This window comes from Buteo buteo, chromosome 4 (assembly GCF_964188355.1).
Source record: "Buteo buteo chromosome 4, bButBut1.hap1.1, whole genome shotgun sequence".
Lineage (NCBI taxonomy): Eukaryota > Metazoa > Chordata > Aves > Accipitriformes > Accipitridae > Buteo > Buteo buteo.
In genome coordinates, this window is record NC_134174.1 from 56,126,953 (window position 1) to 56,149,366 (window position 22,414).

At 46.7% G+C, this 22,414-nt stretch overlaps 1 protein-coding gene across 2 annotated transcripts in view; it reads right to left on the bottom strand.

The window, feature by feature from the left end:
- The window catches only part of SH3PXD2A (SH3 and PX domains 2A), a 269,677-nt gene that overhangs the window by 216,192 nt on the left and 31,071 nt on the right, over positions 1 to 22,414 (bottom strand). For both annotated transcript variants that reach the window (XM_075026320.1, XM_075026319.1), the window contains exon 2: positions 7,724 to 7,804. In XM_075026320.1, the coding sequence (XP_074882421.1) occupies positions 7,724 to 7,804 (81 nt within the window). The remainder of the gene's footprint in view (positions 1 to 7,723; positions 7,805 to 22,414) is intronic.

Sequence of the window (22,414 nt, forward strand, 5' to 3'; positions counted from 1 at the left end):
AAGGACTTGTCAACATCCAGAAGAATATCAGCATTGTATGGAACAATGCCCTTGTGGTGCAATGACCTCAAACAGCATCCATCAGTCACTGATGCCATGGCAGGGTCCAGAACCCTGGTCTTGTGCTGCAAGGGAATGGAGGAGGACATAACCCTCAAAGATGCAGCTTCCAGAGATGCCCGTCCCACAGTGGGGTCAGGGCAACCACTCAACCAGAGCTCTAAAACCTCTCTGCTACATTGTCCAGAACATGTAAGACTCCTGTGGGTGTTCCTGGAATTGCAAAGCCTTTTCTGCACAGTGAGAGGTTACGGTGGCACCGTTGGAAGACTCACCTCTGACCCACAGCAGCCCCCAGAGAAAATAAAAACCTTAATCCTTTGATAGCAAAATCCATTCCCTATCGTTACAGAGGAGCATCTGTATTGAATCCTCAGACCACCGAGATGGGGTAGTGTGGGTATCACCTCTGCTCTTGCCTTACTGCCATCACACCCTGAGGAGGTAGCTAAGCCACCACCTCACTTTTTAAGCTCGCCCGTGTCCTGGCCAGACCTGCACATGGGGCAGGCTGGGGAGTATATTAAATTGGCACTGAGCAGCAAATATCACCCCATAGCCACCATGCAGAAGATTCCCACGCTGCAGAGTACAGGCAATATTCAAGTGTCAGCTTTATGCCTCAACAGCACTCAAACGCAGAAGTGCGAAGGGGAGGGTTCCCATAGGCTGGGTTGCTTTCTCAACTGCAGGTTATTTGACGTGTTCATTGAACGCGGCCTCTATTGTAGCTTGGCAGACACTTTGCCGTTTCCCCATCATGGCCCTCACCTTTGTCTGACGTGTAAAGTCTCTTTAGAAACAAATACTGGAAACTGAACAGATTGTTTTGCCAAGCAAACATTTAAATAATGATGGAAATGAGAACTATAAACAATTCCATTTATTCATTGAAGACAAAGATACTGCCCCAAGCCAGCTGGTATCCTAAGGCACTGACTGAGGGCTAGAAGGACAAATAATATTTAAATAGCCTCTAAATCAGCTAAGACAACTATTCCCAGCTCAATAACCATATCAGCTATTCATTTTTTTTCCAGAGGCATCTCAATTACCCCAGCAACCCCTGTTACTGGCAAGCTTGCCGCCGGGCTATTTTTCTGAGGGCAGGCACTGGGGGGGGTCTCTGCTACCAAGAGCCAAGTCTTGCAAGCGTGGCTGCACCAGGAGCTCCAGCACAGCTGCTGAAACATGGGAGGCACGGTCAGCCCTCACAGCCGGCAGCTCAGGGCTCCTCCTGGAAATCTGGTTTTCTGCATCGCCTGCAAACCTCGCCACTGCCGGCCTCTCCACACACTGTCCAGGACAGCAGCAGCGGACAACTGGCCCGTGTTTACTCAGAAGAAAGGACGTGCCATTTCTCCTCAAGGAGCCGGGGCTGACCTTTGGGAACAGACATGTTGCCAGAGCCACGTTCAGATTTCCTCTGAATTTTCCCAGGCTTGTTTCACTTTCAGTCCTGCTCTTAAGGAAGCTGTTTTCAAACCAAACCCTACATCCCAACTGCTGGAGTAACTCCATCCCCACAGTCCCATGACTATCGGGGATGGCCCTGAAGCCAAACCCTGGGTCTGAACCTCACAGGTCAGGTATGGAGCCAGGCCTCTGGTCTGGAGGAGGATTTCACAGCAGCTTCAATATCTACAGCAGGGCCAGGGTGCTGAGGCCCAGCATCCCACACCGAGGGAATGGGAGCAGAAGAAATTTGATCCTTGCAACCCAGACCATCCTGGCCAAGGCCAGCACAGCCCAGAACAGAGGGAGGCACATGCTTTGACTGCAGAGCCCAGATCCCCTGCTGTCAACATAGCCTAGCAGGAGCAATGCCAGCAAGTAAAGTCTTCCCTTTCTCCCCCTTGGCCTTACGTTTCACTGTGCCCTCGCATCACAGCTTAATGCAACAACCCTCTGCCATGCTGTTCCTCCCCACCTCCTCCCCTGCCCTATCCGACCCCACCTTCTCCTCCAGCTCTCCTGCTGGTTTCTGTACGCACCCTCAGACGCACACACATAGCCCAACAGAAACACTCCCTGAGCTTGTCAAAGGCTGGGAATTTTTTTAACGCAAACCTCCCACGCTGGGAGAGGGGCAAGCTGCATCACGCGCGGAGCCACATCAACAGCCGTTCTTCCCTTCCCACAGTGCCAGGAGCTACGCGCAGGGTGGCACCTATGGAAGAGAGCATCACACATTGCAGAGTGACCCTGCTGCTGTGGATGGCTGAGAAGACCAGGCGGTGACTCCGCTCATCCTGCTAAAAAGGCCTGGTAGGTTGAGGGTCAGGAGTTAGCATTTGCAAATGTGGGAGCATGCTTGCCCCGTTGCATTCTTACCTATACTCTTCACTACTGATAAATTTAGCGCATGCTTGAGCTTGTTGATTCACCGCTCCTGCAGAGCTAAAAGCATGAATGTTACAACATGAAATATCATAGGTTCTACAAGAACAGTCATTACTGAGTTAGACTGCGCTGGACCACCAGATTTAGCACTCTAGCTCTCCACTTGGGCAATTAACCTAAACTAACTAATGGAGTGAATATACACAATTCCATCAGAATCACATCAGGCACCTACCCTGCAAGTACCCTGCTGCAATTCCCCCTTTGCTCTGCCCCAGAAAGCCTGCACCCCACTGCCACAAGGTCCTGATTCAAATCATAGTAACCTGGTGGAATACAGGGTGCTCAGGCACGTGGTACAGTTACAACCACCGAACTGGAAATGAGAGTGGATGTTACAATATTTGATACAGCTTGGGGTAACAGAGAAAGGGATGTTTGTACAGAAGAGCACATAACGGAAGAACAATCAATAGCAGCAGCATTCGGATGAACTCCAGTCTGAGTAAGAAAAGCAGTTATACAAACTGCAATTACTGTTTTTTGTAGTACCATTTTTGTTTAATGTCCTCTTCAATGCTCAGTTACTCCATTATAGCACTATAAACAATCAGGATGACCCCAGCAATAACAAATGAAGCCCTTGATGTTTTATCGTCAGTCTGAAAACAACTTACATCTCTTTCCGCTCCCTAATAAAATTCTTGATATTCTTTATTTTTTTTAATGTTCTAATTGGCTGCTAGTGAGTTCCTCTTTCTGCGCCACTTTGAAGAAAACCTGCTTAGATCAGCAGACCACATCAGGCAGATAATTTTTTGCTAACTGATACACAAAGTGAATGCTTGAACAGAGCCTTGTTTATTTGCCTTTTCAAAATTGTGACATTTCAGATGTCTCCCTGCAGCCAAAACATCTGTGTGGGTCATTGTGTGGAGAGACGGCGATCTGCCTACCTAACATTCCTGCCACAGCTCCAGCGGGGATGTCGTTTGCCTCTTGTGCAGCCAGAAACACACAACGTGGGATTATGGCATGCCGCTAAAGCCAGCTGCTGTGTTTTGCCTTGGAGAAAGCTGTATTTCGCTACTGTGAGAAAGGATCTTCCCCCAGCTCCACACACAGAGACCCAGCCATCCTCATGGGAGCGATGGAGAGGCCAGTATCTGAACATAGGGTTTGGTCCCTCTGCTGAGACTCTGGTCCTGTTCATACTCTGACTCCAGGTACCAAGTAACACAGGCATGAAATCAGACCAGAACATTTGGAGTCACTGGATAAAAATGCAGATGAGCTGCTGGTGATTCAAGCTAAGACACCAGGCACTGAAGCTTGGTCACATTTTGCCTGCTCACTTTGCTGGGGAGAGGGTTTCTCAGCAGCAAGGGGCAGCACCCAACTGGGGTCATAACATCTATGAAAAGCCCAAGGTGGTATTGAGCAACTGGAAGGGTGATACGGGGAGTGGGGAAAGAGCCACCCTTCATACTTGCCAGCTGCAAACTTTGTTGTTGCTTTCCAGCCCAGCATGGCCACTGGGAAGGTAAGCTGGCTGCATCTCCACAGTTCTCCAACTTGTGCTTTGGGTAATTATTTATGCCCATGCTCAAATGCAAATCCCCATCCTGCTAACAGCCTCCAAAAGCACTTTCCAGCAAGAAAAATGTGTACCTGACACCTATAGATGTCTTTTACCACAGAGTGCAAACACCAGGAATTATCCCTGCTATCCCAATAAAACATTGTTCTTTCTCAGCTCCTCTGGGGACAACAGGAGCATTGCTGAACTACCAGCTCAGGACAGGATTCTGCTATCACCACCAGCAAATCCATCAGCAAGGATGGGAGCCCTCAGACAGCATCCAGGGAACATACCTCAGTGAGCCACCAGCCCGTCATGAGGGTCAGCACTACCTACAGGTGATGTTCACATCACTCTCCCAGTGATGCATACTTCACAGTCCCCTGTTCTGCATGGTGGGCAAGTGCACAAGAAAGCAGCACTTAAAATATTACATTCGGAGGTGGCTTTGACCCCATGTGGTGCTCAGGTGCAAATGCCTCCCCAGGGTGAAAGACAACAGGTAATTGGACTTGACAAGCAATTTATCATAATGCTTTCATCTATGCAGAGTTAATTCAATACTTTCAATCCTATTTACTGAAACATTGGCACCCACATGTATTTTGCTGCCATCATTTGACCCATGCTCAGCAGCAGATGTGACTTGGTTGCACAATTAAATGATGCAGCAACGCCCTGATTTAATTTAAGCCTGTATTTATAGATCTCTAGCCCTCACTGAAGCAGGACAGTGCTGACACTTGGCTTGTTGCATTGGGTTCTATTTGCTGTACTTCTCACACCTTCATGGGGCAAGCTCCAGCTTCCAAAGCCCATGGTATGTCCAGTCTCACTGCCCTATTACTTATCTTGAAAACAACCTGAATCCCAATTCAAGCATATGTGCTGCTGAAATAGCACAACCAAACACTTTTTGGAGTTGAATCCTTGGGACAGAGCAGCCTCTTACTGCCTGCAGTGTCTAAGAGGATTTGCTATGAAGTGTTTCAAAAAACCCAGTATCTAGTAATGCAAGGGTTCTCAAAACCTCTGAGCCACTTCCCACAGAGACAGCCATTTGGGGAAGGGTGGGCTCTTTTTTAAAGAAACACGAAATTGCAGTAGTGAAATTAATTATCTGTATTCCTCCGTCCTTGCCCCTGGGCAGCCCCCCAGGTTTCCCCATGGGTCCTATCCAGTGTCACTGTCAACACCAGGCATTGCAGCCTTGATTAAGTCATTACAAGTCAGCCCTTGTTCCTCCACTTCCAGTCAAGAGCAAATGAGACATGTGCAGGCTTAGGAAGCCCTGAAGTGCAGTTCTGTTGTGGACACAGTGGGACGAGTGGAGCTGGCAGAGACCTGCAGACTCCAGCTGTTTCGGACACGAGTGGTGCCCGTGAATCGACTGAGCATTACTCACTGAGCATTCGCTTGATTTTCTACTGGAAGGGCCTCATGGAGATAAGCAGTGACATTACCGAAGTAGATTGATTATGCTAAGGCCACATTACCATGCATGGTATCAGGTTGCAAAATCCAGGTCCGACCAGTGCTAGGTTAGAAGTTCAAGCTTCCACCAAAACTCTGGAAAGCACAGGTCATCCCCTTATCTGGAGCAAATCTGCTGTTGAGCAAGAATCACTGCACATCAAGCCACAGGTTTCCCAAAATGCAAGGGTTTCCCAAAGTGCCCTGACGTTTCATTTGCTTTTCCAATTCCCTTTGCAGGTTTCATTAGAGTTGTAAATACAAGTTGCAATTCAAGACCCAAAGCACATTTCCCTTGCTTCACCTAGGAGATGCTCAGGCAGCATCAAAAGCCCAGAAAAAATAATAGAAGGGGGGGGTGGGGATGGAAATCACTTATTACCTCTGGGAGTCTAAAAGCACCTTACAGCACCTAAGCACACAGGGCCTTGTCCACATCTTACAGCTGGGAAACTGAGGCACAGATCGCCACAGTGACATGCTTACAGAGACACTACAAAACTGTAGAAACCCCAGGTGAAGACCTCAGTTTCAGTAACTGTGCGCCCCATGCTGCAAGAGCTAAAGAGGCTATTGCAGAGGGCTGTCACTGCTCACGCAGTGGTGGCCCTGACAGAGATCCCTGGGAGGTTAAAGGGTTAAGGAAGGGAATTTTGTTACTTTCTTGTCGTATTTTCTCGTGGGGGGAGAAGCGTTGTGCAAGCGAGAGTTTTCCACTGGCGCTAGGCCCCCTTGCACTTATCAATGGGACCTTTCAGGACTCACTCCCTGATTGAGACATCATTTCCTGTCCAACACACTAACCCCATTGATAACTCCACGCTTGATGGGAACTTTTCAAACCTACCAGGAAAGGCCAGGAGACCCAGAAGAACATATACATGAAAACAGAACTGGGGTGAAAAGAAAAAGAAGAGAGAGAAAGAAACAGTTTTGGCCACAATCCGCATGCTGACAACAAATGTTTGTGATTACAAAGCTGTGCATCTTTAGTAGGTACATCAGACACAGAGAAGACATTAACATACTCTTCACAGCAGTGGGACTGGCAGGCCTGGCACTTCAGCCCAGTAAGAAGTGGAAAGGGGCAGAGGAGGAAGCATAAGAACATCCCTCTTTTCCAGCCACGCAGCAAACACAGAAATCACGACCAGCCATAGAAATGGTCCCATTTTCTACCAGAAAATCCAGGAGGCCATAACCAATATAGCTTGCAAAACAGGCTAGAGACTTCAGGTGTCCAAGTACCAGAAATTACACATAAAGGGGAGCAACGATGAAACTAGGACTCTTCAAGGTATCTCAGATCAGGTACCCAAGGGAAGAACCCTTTCCTTCCTAATTTATCACGGCAAAAAGGCTCGATGTTATTTCCCAGGACACAGCTCAGCCAGCTGTGTACATCCTTAACACTGGCTGTGAGGACTCACTTGATATTCTAACCACAGCCCAGCTCCAAACACAAGCTCCAGCCCAAAACTGACATTTCCCCCAAAGTTATGGAGTCTGTCAAACCACAGCTTTTGTTTTCACCCCAGGCAGTTACAGTTTTGCTGCCTACAAAGGTACAATGATACGAAGGTATCAATGAATCTGGATTATTGCTAAATAGGACACCTGCCAGAAAGCTCTCCCTACCTGCGCAGGTGCCTAGGAGCAGAAATTAAGTAGCTGATGCCCACAGTGAAACTTTGTAATTTGGATTTTTCCTATTTCCTGGCTTCAGACTTCGGTCACCAGCTATCTAGCAAGAAAGCTTTCGATGAAATCTAAATATACAGGCACAGGATACAGCAAAGGAGTTGTACAAAACAGCAAGAGCCAGGACACTGGCTGGCTGGGTAGATGGTTAGGAGGAGGGTCTGGAAAGTTTTCAGTACCATCTCCATTACTGAACTGCTGTGGGAGTGTGCAAAAGCTCTGTTGTTTTCAGCAACTTGTGTAAGTAGTTTCTGGGGGCCCAAAATGTAGCGCTCTTTCTGTTCTAAGTGCATCTGAAGTATTTAAAATTAGATCCCCTCTTCAATAGGAACCATTCATGAAAATGTCAGCTTTAAATGTCTTTACAGTGCAAGTTACTCACTGTGAGCATACCACCCACTTATCTTATACCCTACAAGGACAGAGTCTGAAAAGTTTCAAATCATGACATGTAACAGACCAAACAAGCACAAAGCCTTATTTAAAGGCACTATTAAGCCAGCTGGAAACATGACTAGAAGTGTGAGTAGAAATAATATTTTATGTTAGACAAGACAGGCTTACCTGCAGGTCAAAGAACTTGCTGTATCTCCGGTAGATGATCTGGGAAGTCAGGTCAGACCATGTTACATTGATGATATAGACCTGTTCAGGGAAAAGAAAACACAAGTCAGTGTGGGCCATGAAGCACAGAATATGTCTAAAGGCTGAACAGTTAGCATAGGTTAATTCCACATCTCACTGGCTGCTCCTGCTCACAATGAGGAACATAGCCCTGGGTGCAAGACTAGCCTAAATTAAAGCCATTGCCCCATTGCAGCCTTTAGTAGAGGTCTCAGGAGAGCACCCAGTCTTCTCCCACCCATCCCCATCAACAGCTCCCAATGATTTTGGGATTAAAGCTTTAATTGAGTGATGGCACATTTTCTGGTCCATAGCAGCAACACCCTGCCCTCCACCTCTGCCTATCTGGAGGGTCCCAGGCCCTGTTGCAGGCATGGCTTGGAGAGCTGTTCCACCCCTGAAGCAACAGCCCGTCATGGGCTGCTGATCTCCCACCCAATGCTCCGGGTTTTCCTCATATATGCAGATGCGACCGTGGCCCTCCACAGGCAAGACATGGCTCTAGTTCAACAAGGAAATTCAAAGGGAACTCAGCTCCAGGGTGGTTGTGAGATTACAGCCGTGCAACACAGCTGCTTATGCACACCCATAGACACGCGACAACAGCTCAACCCCACAGCACGCAGCCCTTGCTGAGTCACATCGTACCACTTAGCACCTCTGGCACCTATCGGACTGATTCGAAGGTGATATAAAGCAGGTCAGTGAGAGTGACATTGTTTTCTCACATCGGTGGAAACAGCAACACGAGCCCAGAACAAGCCCAGGATTTCCCTTGTCCAGCCCTAGTCCATCCCCAAAACAATCATCTTAGAGAAACACTGTTTTGCCAGAAGCTGTGATAAAAAATGATTCACACACGCATGCACACACATACACATATATATAAAACGCACAAATGTTTCCTTTTGACCCTAGTACCTCCAAAACATTTTAAAAAAAAAAGGGGGGGGGGGGAGGAACGAGCCAGATTGTGCTCTCTCACACACTTGCCTTCAGGCCAAATGCAGGTCCTGCTGCCTTGATGACAGATACACAAGACTTCAGCAAACACAGGATGGAGCCATCAAGGGTGACCACGCAACACCAATGTAATGGAAATCACAGCTAGGCCAGATCCTGGGTCTTTAAAGCAATTTCCAGGTTTCACATATGGAGTGAGATAAGGATCTGGCAGGGGAAACAGGAAAGCATCCCTCCTCCCTCAGCCCCAGCGCTGCAGCAGGAGCTCTCCCTTTTGCCACAGATGCAGAAGTGAAGCTCTCTGTCTCCAGCAATAGGGGATGGATAAGCATGACCCTCTTCTCCATCTTCCCCAGGACACTAGCTCATCTTCCAAGGTGCTGATGCAGGGTAATTGCTTCTGTGCTTTTAACAATAAAAAGTATTGCATGAAAACCCCTGGAGGGATGTTGAAGAACAGGCTTAAAAATGCTTTTCCAAGGACCACTGAGGGATTTTTCCCTTCTTCTTTCCTGGTAGGAAAGAGGTGTCATCTGATGTCCTGGAAACCATGGAGGTCCTGCAGCCTCACTTTCCTCTCTGCTTGTTACGACCACATTCAGTCCGCAAGGCAGTTTGCTCCCCATCTCCTGCAGCCCAGTTTCACGGTATTTGTGAACTGGACATGCCGAGCACAGGCTGTTAAGGAGATCTGGGGCCTTTCATAGAGCACTGAGGGTACCAAGAGCCTGAATTAGATTCAGTTATTGTATCAAACCTATCTGCTGCTCCCACCAGAGCAGAGACCATCGAGGCTGGCAAAGGAAAGACTGCCCAGGGTGAGAGCACGACTCTTAGCAAACCCTGATTATTCCTCTGCTGCGTCTCATATTTCTCCTGGAAAACTGAGCCACCAAACCTCCCTCCTGCAGTAGCTGTATACACAAGGGTGACACCAGCACTGCCCTGCTTCATGGAGGTGAGGCAAGACTGCATAACATGAAGATTTCAGGTCCCCTTTAAAGATATTACCCACGCAGACAAGTCAGAGGAGTCAGAGCCTGGGAAGGAAGCTGCTGTTGCCAATTTTCAGGCCAGCCACACTACACTGAAGAATATTTTTCCATGTGTTTGTTGTGGGAAAAAAAAAAAAAAGTTTGTAGCTTCACTCTGAGCTAATTCACAACACAAATATTTCTACTTGTTCTCTATCCGACAGCTACTTTCAGATGGAAAACCCATTCAATTAAAAACAGATCATGACAGATGGGAGCTGACTGGGATCCAAAAGCAACTCCAGATACTGTAATTCTGGCCCCAGGTTCTCACAAAAGGGACAAGACAGGGATAGGAGAAACATATTGTACATGCAAGTAAAGTTCATATTTTTTCTTTGATGATGCATCTTTTCTCCAGAAGCTAGAAACAAAACACAAATGCCACAGACATCCAGGCTTTTTGAATTTCATGGCACTTCAGGCTTCCCTATGCTACTCTTCAGAACCCACAAAAACTGTGTACCCCCAAAATTTTTAACAGCCTGCAAGTCTGCTCGATTGAGATCGAGTCCAGACAGGAGTTAATCCTGCTTTAAGAGTCCAGCATTGTTCAGTGGTGCAGTAAGTGGCACAACACCCCCATCACACAAGAGGGGGCAGAGCTGGGTGCAAAGGGATATTCTGGGCAAGAGGTTGGATGTGTTTGGTGCAGGGAGGAGGTGTAGAAGCAGGACTGCACTGATACAGCCCCAGCTCTGAAATTCAGGCTCTGCAGGAATGAAGCTGCCACTGACTTCAGTCAAGCCAGGATTTTTGCTGCACATTTAAAACGGCAATTAAATCTTTTTGAGCCTTACGTCCCTTCAAGCTCAGCAAGTAATGAATCAGGCTGCATGCAGATGCACTGACTTCTGTTTCATTGGAAGACCACAGCAGGAGCAAGAAAAGCCTTTAACGATAACCTGGAGCTCTGTGAAGCAAGAAACGAATGGGCTCAAAAATCTGCTTGGTGGGACGCAGGTGCAAAACCTGAAACGGCTACTGATTTTCTTTGCTTGTTTGCATAAATCAAATTGCTTCTTGAAAGCCACCATTTAAAATAATGGGAAATAACTGTTTGCTTGAAAAAGATCTGTAAAATGCCAGATTTTAAAAGCAAGGTCTAGAGGTTTGAAAAGCCTTAGATACCACATTTCTCTCCCTCAGAGATCTGAGTCTGGTGACTATTCGCTTCTGCTGCCTTAGTCGGACCCATAACCTTTTCATGAGCAGCAAACATTACATCAGCTTACCTCGTCATTTTTTTGCTCAGATCTCAAAATGGGTCGCTATGAAAGCGATCAAGGATATCCCAGGGGAGAATAAGAAAACCAGTCCTGGGGGAGCCTGAGGTCATGCAAACGCAACAGGACAAGGAGGCAGCAGGAAATATCAGATAAATATGGAGAGCCATCCCACGCTCGAGCACCCGGCAGGCCCGGCATTGCTCTCGTGAGCTTCCTGCAGAGCTGAGGGAAGGCTTTCTGTGGCATCCGACAGCTCCCCAAAACTGAGCCACACGAGCCACCATTCCAGCACATGGTCCTGCCCACGGGAGAGTGCTGCTTCTTGATAAAAGAAGATAAAAATCAAAGCATCTTACATGTCTTGGAGCAAGCTCATCCACATTAAGTATAGTGTTTTCCTACAGTCCCTACATGCACACAACTAAACTTTAATCGTGATTGCAAATTACGAATTACTACAATAATTAATTACTTAAGGTAAAAAGATCTGGTTTATGTGTCTGCCATGTTTATGACCTTAAAGGAGTCAAAACGCAGCTACTATTCAAATGCTTCACCTTAAAAATCCTTAACAAAATAAGTCCTTAACAATAAATAATAATTGAAGTACAAAGTACAAATGACTCACTACCCAATCACTGGGTGCTCCAGCCACTAAGAATGTTCAATTTTTAATTTCACAAATCCAGTCTTTTTTTAGTCTATGTATTTTAAAATAAATCCTTCTTCAGAGAAACAAGAAGTGGGCCTGTACAAACTGGAGAGTATTAATGAGGAACTGAGCTTGATAAGCAGCTCTTAATAGTCATGCTGCATGAAAGAAGGTGCAAGATGTCAGGGGGATTTTATCAGCTGCTAATTATTGTTTAATTCTAGCTCTGGGAAACTTCCATTTTACCCACCATAGAGCAGAAAATTTATTGCAAAATGAAGTTATTGCTCTCCCTTTACTGCCTACACCAAGCAATGAGGAGAGACGACTTCCTACTACAAAAAGCATTCACTCAAATGTCATTGGGTATGACTTTATCATGTCTTGTTTTCAATGGAAAATATCCAGTTCCAGCTGCCAGGTTATTCTCATGTGACCGATTTTTCGATTGGCTTTTTAGAGGCTAATGTTTTGTTTTCTACAGCCAGATGAGCTGGAGTGGAAGATAAATACCTGAAATGAGCAGTCTGATGTGACCAAGATAAGAACATCCACAAATACGCTATTGGCTATTGGCAAAGACAAGATTGAAGAACAGAGACTAGAAATATCCTGCACACATAAGAGAGGGTGCTGTTAACCTTTAATAAGTAATTACAGTAAATACCAGCTACTAAGAAAGTTTTATGAATGCAAAAAACAACACTATGGTGCAATTTGTATGCAGATACCATCACGATAGGCCCTTTTAACCTGGAGAATGTCAGCTTCCTCAATGTCTCATATTAAAGTGTTGGATATTTGTCCTCCAGTGAATCAGGACTGAGTTGGAATAGACACTCCTTTCCCCCTGTATTCAGATGCTATCACTGCCTGTAAGCTGGAAACTTTCCACCAGCACAGCTCAGCATGTGAATGCTCCTTGGTCTGCTTCTGTGCAAAGTCAGCCCAACTCCCACAAGCCTTGCAGCAAATCCAGCTGGTTCATTTAGCTAGTGGAGTTTACATTAAAACAGTTCAAACTACAACAGCTCTTCACAAAGTCAACATACATCTGTGCCTTAAATTACCAGAGTACGGGCACTGCACCGACTTACTGTTTGCATAACCATCTTAATGTCAAAGATGTTCTGACAAGCACAAATCAGTGCTGGCCCAGACCCAGATTTGGAGTGATAACAGCCTAGAGACAGCAATTTCGGTACCCACGAGGCCAAAGCAGCAAAGCTGCTTGCCTTCCAGAAGCGGTGTGGTTGATTTTAGGTACCTTCTTCCACCCCACAAGACACTGGCACCAGTAGCCAGGGTTTCCCCAGGGTAAGGGCCCCCAGGGCCATCAAATTCCTGCCCTATACAAGAGCCAGTGTGGCAGCAGGGAGAATAAAATGCCCCAGGAATAAGCACTGAGAATGTAAGCCCTCCTCCCGCACACATCACCTGTGCCTTCACTTGGCTTGGATCGCGTTTGACTCTGGATCCAGTGAGCGCAGCGTGGGCTCCTTGCCCAGCTCATCAGCATCCAAAAGGTCCTGAAAAGCACTGTGAGACCTGGGAAATTCCCACAGAGATGAAGTCAGACCCTCAACCCCAAGCCCATGGCGAGTGCACCACCGGTGCCATGCAATGATGTCACCTTTCAGCACGACGGTCTCCGAGGGACCACAACTCAGTCGGGGCAGGGCCAAGGAAGAGCTATTTTCAACCCCAGTCTGGAGCTGTTCTCGCCCCAGGAATTTGAAGACTGAGCTGAGAAACAGAGATGAGGCTCGGAAGAAATATGAAACCCAAGCAGCCCCAAACAGGAAAGCTTCTTGCGGCGTGGTGGCTGCTGTGGCAGGGTGCCTTAGAGCAGTCCCAAGCACGGGGGCTGACGCAGGCTGCATGCAGGTGCGGGATGTCTGGCTTTTTCATGAAGCAGATGTGGTTTCACGGACATCCCTCTACCCGGCTCGCGTTTCCATTACCAACTAGGGAATTGTAACTGAGAAAAAGCCAAAACGACCCACGGGTCTCATGGACAAATGTTGCACGTACCTAAGTTTTGGAAGGAAAGCAGACTTACAGTATGCTGGGAGGGAACAAACTGGACAGCCCCAGTGTTTGCCAGTTCTCATCTGTGAGCAGCCACCACACAGGCAATTTAAGCAGGACACAGCAGTTCCAGTTTGCATTACAATTTGCAAGCTAATTTACAGTCTAATTAAACACACGGGGCGGGGGGGGGGTGTGGAAGAAGGGATAGGAGAGTTTTCCTTCCTTCACTGTTTTCTTTTGTGGATCTTGTTTCAGATCTGAACAGCAATGCAAGAGGATTAATGCTGCTTCTCTTTTCAGCCATATCACATCGAATCTGTTCTGCCTACAAGAAAAATAAACTCATTTCTAGCTCTGAATCCAGCCATACTCTGAGACTCAAGCTGGCTCCTTTCTAGTTTAGAAAACTTCACCACTACTGCATCCTATATGGGCACAGACCTTCCTCCTGGCGCAGAATTAACCAGGATGAAACCCCTTTCTCTTTGCCAAATCCTGGTGCTTAAACTCAAACGAGAATAGCAAACAACTGCCTCAAGCCAGCCAGCAGACATCCCTGGGAACACAGGAAGAGGAGCTCATTTGAGTATGGAGGCACCTGGCTAGATGTTTTTGCTGGTTTCCTAGCTTCAGGGGTACGGACCAGACAAGTAACAGGGTTGTGTCTGAATGACGAATCCAGCTCATCTTGTTTACACAGGCAGAGTAAGACAATACTTAGCCTCCCATATTTTTCTCGTACATTGATGAGGTTTCAAAGCCCATGGTTCAAATTTCTATTTAGTCTCATCTTCACCCCTCAGGTTTTTGGCATTTGCCAACTTGGGTTTTTAAGCACTGACTTCAGGCCTTCCCAGCACCTTCCTGCTAAGAAGATGCTAAGAAGTCCCACACAATCAGAGCAATAAGCCAAAAGGGGAAAAACCTCCCTGCTGCATTTCTTTGCATGGTCATTTGCATGGCTGTGAGAGGTACAAAAAGGTAAAAAGTGGAATTTCCACCCGTGATTTGTGACAATACCTTGACCAGAGAGCAGTAGAACTGGAACGGCTGGGAGCCCTGCAGCTCGGTTACAAACTACCTCCATACCTCTTGCCAGGCTTGTTTGATTACTTCATTTAACTTCATTCTTAGGGGTGTGTCAGCAGAATATGACATGGTTAATTCTTGCAGACATGCAATATCTGTGTTGCATTAGCAGGGCTTGCTTTGTTTTTTAACTGATATCCTGTGTCACGTCAAAGACCTGTCAAGGCTCCTATCTTATCTCCAACACATCCAATAACTGGAGCTTACAGAAAGAGAATAAGAAACAGGACTAGTAAAGACTGGTCACTTCCCTGCTACCACCTCCCAGCTTCAGGAAGCAGAATAGCAGCTAGCCTGCCAAGAAAGAGCAGACAGGGGAGGCAGACAACATCCACTCATTAGATTTACATATGCGCATGAGGGAGGAAGAGCATCTGTGCAGTATTTCTGTTTCCAAACTGTTTCTATCCACCTGCATTTACTTTCCACGTATGATGGAACTATTTGTGAAGCTGAGTAACCACAGGACTGAGTTTCTGCCATTTAAGAGTTGACACACGATTAGAAACCACAAGATCTAAGCCTACAGAGCATTAGAATAGTAGAGTGACAAACATAATATGGAGACAAGAACATACAATCTCTCTGTGAAACCTGGCTCCCTCGTGGCCTTTTCAAATACCCTACCTGGGCCTGAAAGAGGCTGTCTATGGCAAGCAAAGAAAAATAATCCAGTTCCTCTTGAAAGTTAAAAGTTTTTAGCTTATTGCCTCTTAAATCTGGATGCCACATGAATTCTAAACTATTTTAACTCAGTGCTCATGTCTTTCTCCCCAGCAGGTGGTTGGTGTTTCATGAGGACCCCAAAATATAAGAATGTCATGGTGGAAGAAGAGGAACCCTGTTTGAAAAAAGAAAGAGAAATGGGAAAAGCAACAATCAACAGCCAAATAGACTCTTGAATTTCAAGTCCTTCAAGTAAGTTTCACTGAAAGATTTTGAATACGAAATTTGCATCAATTTCACTAAATTGGTTTTAGAAACTGGTCTGTAGTTGAAACTGTTCTGAAAAGAAACATATCACCCCTGAAGAGTATGGCTCAATGTAGAAGTCCTCAGTGCCAGTGCTGGATGTGGAAGTTAGGTGGAGGCCCCTCTAGCCAGTCACTTCTCATCTCTAACAGCCATAGCAGTCAGTCACAGGGTAAAGGATAGACACAAAGGGAAAACAGCAGTTTTAAAAAATTATTTAAAAAAATGAAGATAATTTCATTCCCCTGCCCTAATTCTTTACACAGGAACAGATCTTAAAAATTGACTCAAAACTGGCTTCAACCTTCTTCCACTGAAATTAATTTTAATAGGAAAGTGTTGAGGCCAGCTATGAGCTCCTTTAAAATCTCTCCTTAGTTTATAAGACACCTTTGTAGCTTCAGCTGTAAGAGATCACTCTGCTGTCTGGTCAGTGCTGGCACCATTCAGATGAGGGCAATGTTTATAAATTAAATCCAGCCCTGGTTCAAATGGGTCCAACCTGCATCTGGTTTTGACTGCCATTACAGAGTCATCAGACCCATGGAAGCCAAGAGGAACAGTTTCATTCCCTTCATGGTGCTGGATCAAACCTCACATGAAAGTGGAATTGCTAAAATATCAGAAGGATGCTGCCAAATCAGAGAGACTTCAGAGAGAAGCAGCTGAACTGATTCTGGCACAAGAGGAATTGACTTGGGGGATGTTCAAAATAGGATGAGTAGAGCTCTGCTCATATTTAAGGCAAAGGTATTTTTGTAATCAAGTGCCCTGGGGCCAGGGGTACAGCAATAGCTTGGTCAAATGAGAGCTAACAAGAACCTGCTTGCTACTGTGTTAAATGCATCAAGATTGACGAGACACAGAGAGAGAAAGTATGAACCAGAAATTGCTGTTTTCCAGTTAACACCAAGTCTCACACATCTTTGCACAGTTACTTATGCCTGCAGGAGATCTCTCCAAGTACCTTTCTTTCAGCTCTGAGAACAAGGGCCCATTACATTGTACCAGCAAGGTTGTACTGATACATTTTCCCAACTACAGAGCTCGTATACAGTGCTAGAGCATACACAGCTTGTGGCCACATGAAGACAGAGCACACCATGATATTGCTGACCCTGTTTCATGCACAGGCACAGAGCAGATTTTTTGCACACCGTAGGTATGTAGCCTTACTTACAGAAACGACGAAAGCTCCCGGCGCAGTCAGCCTTACAATTGCAAAGGGGCATTGCTAAAACCCAACCTCCCTTTCAGCCTCTCATGTTCAGGATTCCTGCTCTACACCAACACTTGCATGTAGTTTATATTAGCATGCAAATCTTCCGGCTTTGATTTGTAACCTTACATATGACCCCCAGATGCAGTGTTGGAAAAGCAAAGCAAGGGCCTGGGAAAGGGAGCAAAACTCCTCCAGGCCCTTCCAGAACAATGACAAAGCTCTGGGACATTCTTAGTCCAAATAATGGAAATTCTCCTGGGATTTTGCCATAGAATAGTGGGATAGTTTTTTTTTCTTCTCATTTTGAGTAGAGGGAAACAAAAAGTTCATGTAAACCAAGAGACCCTCACATTCACAATGCCAGACCTGAGGGGTACAGTACTTTTAAGTGTGATCTACAATCCCTGACAAAAAACAACTCTGAAGAACTCTTCTAATTTCTATACAGTTTGTGCAACTATATTTTTCATGCACGACTGAAGGATAAAACTTGAGGTGAAATGAACTAGATCAACCAGCAAGGCATCACAGAACTGCCAGCATAACACATTGACAGATGAGTATTTGCATTTGAATTGCAAAATGCTAGAAGAGTGACTGAAAAACGGACCTATCCTCAAAACGTAAGTACCATTCAACAAACATGCAATGCACGTAGATCTCTGATTATACTGCATGACCATATATACGTAAGATTGAATGTGTTTGTTCTCTGCAGGACAATCCTGACAATGTGAAACCAACTCTTGGGAAGAAGGGAACAAATTTCCACAACCTCAGAAAGATGCAATGCTGAAGTCACTGGAAAGATGTCTTTCACTGCAGTGACCTTTGATTTCAGGCTTCGAAGAAATCCATGTTTCTTGTGGGAAGAAGACTGAAAGAAGAAAATGATTTTGTGTCCTAGACTTGCAAAGAACGCCTGAATTGCACTGTGATAAGCCAAAGAAGAGGCAAACATGGAGCACCCACCTTACTCCCCCCAGTCCTTCTGGCCAAGGCAGGAAAGCTGATGCAAGAGTCCTGCGCAGAACAGGGTCCCTCCTGTCAGGGCATGGCACTGAATTAAACACAAATTTACCTTCTTCCTGTGGAACTTCAGGGTTTTCAGGAGAATACTCTGCCAAATCCTTGCACCCTCAATCACTGCCTCTTTGCTAAGTTGAACTATTGTCTCTGCCCTTTCCTTCCCTCCTACTCTTCTCACAATCCTCCTCCTTTTCCCTCCTTTTCCCACGCTTGGCTTCCTGCCTTCCCACTTGCAGGAACACCCTCTCCCGCCCCAGACACACAGGACTATCATGGACAGCGTAAACCTATCCCTCTCCAACTCTGCAATTTGCAGACTGGCCCACACACAGGCAGAGACACATGCAGCCGTCCTCACCAGTTTCCAGATCACGTGTATTTGGCACACTGGGATGCGGGTTCTGCAGATGGGCAAGTGTTGCTCTGCCTTGCTGGGATAGAGGGATACGGAAGAGATGCTTTTTCAGCCTGGACCAATACTGTGCTTTGGGCATTTCTGCTCAAAATGTCACTCCGCCTTTAAAACCTGCAAATATAAGGATCCTATGGTAGGAAAATATATTTAACTGCTGGGCACAGGGATAGCTGCTGGACAGTCACACTGTCTAACTTTGTCTCCAGCTGAGGAGCTGGGAGATGAGTCTCCAGACTGTACTGCAGCCAGAGGAAGAAGTCCCCACGGTGTGCTACTGACCTGCACTGCCCACCGAACCAGCCCGCTTCTCCTCAGACTGTACATGGGGTACAAAGGAGATAGGCCCCTATAAGGTTGTAAAACTTGGGGATGCAGCTATCATCATCAGCTGTAACCATACTGCCAAAGGCCACGATCATCATATCAGCCCCCACACCTGGCTCACGTACTGGCACAAGCCATCGTCTTAGCTCCCTGCCATAAGCCTGGACCCTTTTGGTGTGGGGGACAACATCATCCCCAGGGATTTTCAATCACTCTGGGCTGGGCTTTGTCACTTGCACAGCTTCCCCCCACAATAAACTCTACTCCTCTGCAGACATGCACTGCTGTTTCATAATGCACTTTCTGTCAGGGCTGCCAGGGGTGGCAGTGATGGCAACCACACTAATTCCTTCTCATTTACCTATCACAACCCAGTCACAAGCCACACATACCCTGGGAGTTACTCATTTTTGGAAGGAGAGTGTGTGGCTGCAAGTCAGCATGTGTCACCTTAGAAATAAGCCTTTGAGGGCCATGCCTATATTATAAGTTCTATCAAAACCGGTAATAAAATACAAATCAGCAAAATGGCTGTATGCATTTACATTTCTGTCAAATTCAGGGTTTACAGTGCCTTGGAACAATAAACAAACCTCTTCCTTTCAGTCCCCAAGCCTGAATATTCTCCCACTCTTAGCCACTTAAAGGGAATTATTAATGTTCCACAGAGAGAAACTCTATTAAATCTGCTTAAGTGACCACCCAAAGCCCAGAAAAATTACCATCTGTAACAGCAGGCTTTCAAGAACTAATACAGCTGCACTCGACACATACAGCATCTGCAGACAGCAGGAATTTGCTAGGCAGGATTTTGGGGGAAAAAGTCCTAGTTTTATGCATCCCAAAGTTGGGATCTCAAACTGGTCAATGCTACTCATCTCAGATCCTTCTCTAGGTATGTGGCTAGGGCAGACGTCCATCTCTGGAGGTGCCTCTTCCTCTGCCTGCAGGAGGATCCTATGCTAGACAGACATCTAATGTCTACAAGGCTGAAGTTAAGGCAGATGTACAGTAAAGAAAGGTCTACACGGTGCAGAGATGCCCAAATTGGTGGTCCACGAAGCAGCATGGCTGGGTCAGCCCCACTCATACCAAAGATCCCTACATCTTTGCAGGGCACGTTAGCTCTGGCACAGCACCACTTGGATGCAGCTGCTCTGCTTGATGGGACTTCTGAACACCATACATCTCTGTCACAGCCACTGGGTCCAACTGCTACTGATGTAACACCTCCAAGTGCCAGACCCTTTTAAAAAATGAGGATTTGACTCCAATCCTCATTCAGAGGATTCAAAGTTTTTAACCTGGGTCCCAAGAGCTATTTTAAATTCCAATTTATGAAGTGCTGAAACAGGAAGGAGCTGGAGGCACCACTATAATTTACCATGAAGCAGATATGCAAAGATAATGATATGAAACAGCACCCTGACAGCAGGCTGGGCCTGACTGCCAGCGCACCAAGGGCCCGTGTGGGCACAGCCTGGATCAAAGTCAGCTTGTGCCTTTAGTGACCTTGGACAGGCAGTAACTCGTGCTTATGGAATTTGGGAAGAGGACAGGCATTTTTTAGGAGATGCTTCCTCTTTGACTTGGCTCAGCTGCCGGCTTCAGAGCAGCGCTCCCAACACGCAGCTGCTTTGCCAACACAGCCCCAGGCGCAGACATACGATGGGGCTGATGGGTTGGACAGTCAGTTTGGCCGAAGGGCACAGACACGTTCTGCTACCCCGCAGGTGTCCTGAGAGACAGACAAGCAAGCCACAACTTTTGTCCCACCCAGGGGCAGTAAATGGGTTACTCCATCCCTGAAGCAAGCTGTAGGATGAATGCATCTCCTGCCAAGCCTTTCATTAATAATGATCTGATTTGAAAATCCTTTCCCTAAGCATTTGCTCTTACAGAGTGGATTTGAAGCAGAAGACTGAGATAAAGATGGATGTGGTCAACAACTTCTTGACCCATTTCAGACTTCAAACTTTGCTTGCTGCTCCCAGGCACCAACCCTTACTGCCCCAAATGTTTCCAGCAGGTAACGGGAGCAGTGCAGACACAACAGAGAAACATGCAGCTTCTATAGTACCTAACATGTCCTTTTTGCTAGTTTTTTTGCTAGGACCAGGGGTCTGCTTACAGGTAAGAATACACCAAAGTTGGCTTGGATTAGGGAGATGCAAGGCCCGCCCCAAACAGCCACAGCTTTGGTTGCCAAAGGGAAAGGCGAAATAAAAAGCAGCGGACAGAGAGCCAAGTCCTGCAGTCATCTCAATGCAGCCATCTCCACTTGAGGGCTGAGCCAGCTGGGGGCAAGCTGAGCCGTAATCATTCACACTACGTGTGCAGGGCATGAAGCAGTCAGCTGAATGCCACAAAACGCATGAGGTGTGAATTACAGCATCATAACTCACGCCCTGAAGTGTCTTATTGCAAAACGGCTCAGGGCAGAGCTAAGATTTTTTTTCAGTGTTGTAATTCCCCTGCCTCTTTTCTCTCCCCCGCAACCGCCCTTTGAGTAGAGATACGTCCAAAGAGGATCAAATCTCACCCTCCTCAGCCCTGTGAAATGTGAGCAAAACTAGCAGGGCTTGGCCCAGTATGCCTTTTCTTAAGGCTTCAATAACATTAATTTAATACTCTTAAAATATAAACCACTTGTTGCCTTGGAACAACATGAAGACGGACGTAAAATCACCCGATTCACAGACGAGTGCTGTCAGCGAGTGTAGCATTCGCTACATATCAAGGTGCCACGCTTAGATCACTGGTCGGCCCGGACCAGGGAAAGAGACAGATAACACACGCAGTGTGAGCGCCAACTTCCCCCTTTTATTGCGCAGTTAATTCCTTTTATATTAACAAGGGGAGGTGGGGTTACAGGTACATCACAAGGCTGTGACTAACCCTCTAACTTTCCGTGACATCGCGAGATCTTCCGAACGCCGACCCCTACAAGCGGGCTCTGATAAGAGCCACAGCATCCCATGCTCTAGCAGAGTGCCTCCTTTCCCATCCGCCTCCCTGCACTGCTCTGCACCAGGAGCAGATAGGCTGCCATGCAAATCAAGGTGAGGTGCAAAGGAAGGTCTCCGGGTCCAAGCCCCACAATCTCCATGGGCCCGACTCTGTTTGTAGCCTGCTGACGTGAGCTGGCTCTCCACCAGGAGGACCCCAGGTAAAAATAAACCCTTGCCCACACACCAGCAGATGCAGACTTTTAAATAAGAGGGGTTGCCTTCAGCAATGCCAGGAAGCCACTTGCTCCAGGATTTTCCCTGGTCTGCCTCAGGTGGAAGGAACGGACATCCTGGACATTCTCTGGGCGCAGTGACGGGGTGATTGATCACTCTGGAGGCCAGTGGGATCGCTTTGAAGGCAACCCCCCCCCCCAAAAAAAAAAAAAAAAAAAAAAAAGAAACAACCACACCACGAAATAAAATCTGAGGCAGGGATCTGCTCCCAGGTCAACCAAATCCCACCAGAAGCAGCAAGCAGGGAGGCAGCCTCCCACAAGACACACCAAACCCTGTCTGACACAGCCACTGTGGCTGCTCTCATTTGAGGGAGGAGACAAAGTCAGACAAAATGAAGGCAGGAGCTCTTCCAGATGAGAAAGCCACAGGCTTGGGTGCCAGAGACACACCATTAGGCTCCCACAGTCTCTCCTCTCTGTT